We start from the raw sequence: 1,570 nt of genomic DNA on the forward strand, positions 1-1,570 counted from the left end.
CTGATTATTCTAAATTTGTTTTATACAAATTAATTATAAATAAAAGGGGTATGTTTGTTTTATCGTTTTAAATACGATAGATTTATTTTACATCAAATAACCAACAAACATCATTTACAAACAAATAATTTGTGAAATAACCTAATTATAGTATTTAAATGAATAATAACTTAAAAATAACAATGAGTGTACCAGAAGATAACACAAAACAAACGAAATTACTTTTAATTGGAGAAACAGGAAATGGGAAAAGTTCACTTGGTAATTTCATTTTACAGAAGTATGTTTTTAAAGTAGGTGATAGTCCAAATCCAGAAACAAGAGAAGTTGTTGGAGAAAATGGAAAAGGAGAAAGAAATGATTTAATAGTTATTGATACACCTAGTCTTCAAGAATCAAAAGAATTTAATGAAAAGTTTTTGAATGATATAGTTGGATATTGTTAAAAAACAAGAAGGAATCAATGGAATTGTTATTATTCTAAATTATAATACAAATAGAATTTCCAATAACATTAAAATAATGCTTCAAATAATGTCTAAAATCTTTCCATCACATGACTTTTTGAAACATATCTGTATTGTATGGAATAAATGTAGTAATTCTTATTCAAAAAAGAGAATTGACAAAGATAAAATTGAAAAAGAACAATTCAAAGAAAAGTTGACTGAATTTATAAACCAAATAAATAAAACAAATGAAGAATTTGAAATACCAATGTATTAGGTAGATTCACAACCAGATGAAAGATGTGATAATAGAATATCAGAAAATGAAATAGAAAGATTAATTGAGTGGGGAAGAGGAATAACTCCTATTAATATTGATACAAATAAACAAGAAAAAACACCAGTCATAGAAGAAAAAGAAGAAATAGAATCAATGGGAAATAATGATAAGCAAATAATAACACAAGTCAAAAGGAAGAGAAGAGAAATAAGAATTGAATTTAATGGAGAAATTAAATAAGGTGATTGGAAATTAATAAAAGTTATGAGTAATGAAAAACAATCAAGCAACCCATTAAAAACAGTAGCATTAATAGGAGCAATAATAACAGGAACAATTATATTTGTTTTGGTAAAAGGTAAATAGGTTTAAAACAAATAATTTTAATTAAATTCAATTAACTATTTTTTAAAACATTAAATTGAAATTATTGAAATAACAATCGAATAATTTAATTTATCAATTCCAATATAATTCAAATTAAAAAGAATGAAATAATGAAATAAAGAATAAAATAATCTTGAAAATGTTGAATGAAATAAAGACAAAAATAATGAAAATAAAAGAAGAAATTAAATAATATTTTTTTGAAATAATAAAATATTTGATAAATCACTTTAATTGTTGTTATTCAATGAAAATTAATCATAAATTCAATATTAAAAGATAGAATTATGACAAATTAAATAAACACATTTTCATAAAAAGAATAAAGAAAAATAATAAATAAATCAAGAAGTGGATATATTCAAAAGAAGAATGATAAATGAACAACACTCAACAAATACAATTGAATTATCTCATTTATTTATATAAAATAATGTGAGTTGTTTATTAATCT

General features: G+C 21.7%; 1 protein-coding gene across 1 annotated transcript; it reads left to right on the top strand.

Annotated features, from left to right (window-relative positions):
* Positions 1–182: 182 nt before the first annotated feature.
* Positions 183–969, top strand: EHI_072850 (AIG1 family protein, putative; the record flags this gene model as incomplete). The annotated part of the gene is made up of 2 exons (XM_643239.2): positions 183–431; positions 727–969. The coding sequence occupies 2 exons, from the start codon at positions 183–185 to the stop codon at positions 967–969; spliced, it is 492 nt and encodes a 163-aa protein (XP_648331.2).
* Between the last annotated feature and the right edge of the window lie 601 nt (positions 970–1,570).

The sequence above is a fragment of the Entamoeba histolytica genome, genomic scaffold (genome assembly GCF_000208925.1).
Source record: "Entamoeba histolytica HM-1:IMSS scf_1104750517405 genomic scaffold, whole genome shotgun sequence".
In the NCBI taxonomy this organism is placed as follows: domain Eukaryota; phylum Evosea; order Mastigamoebida; family Endamoebidae; genus Entamoeba; species Entamoeba histolytica.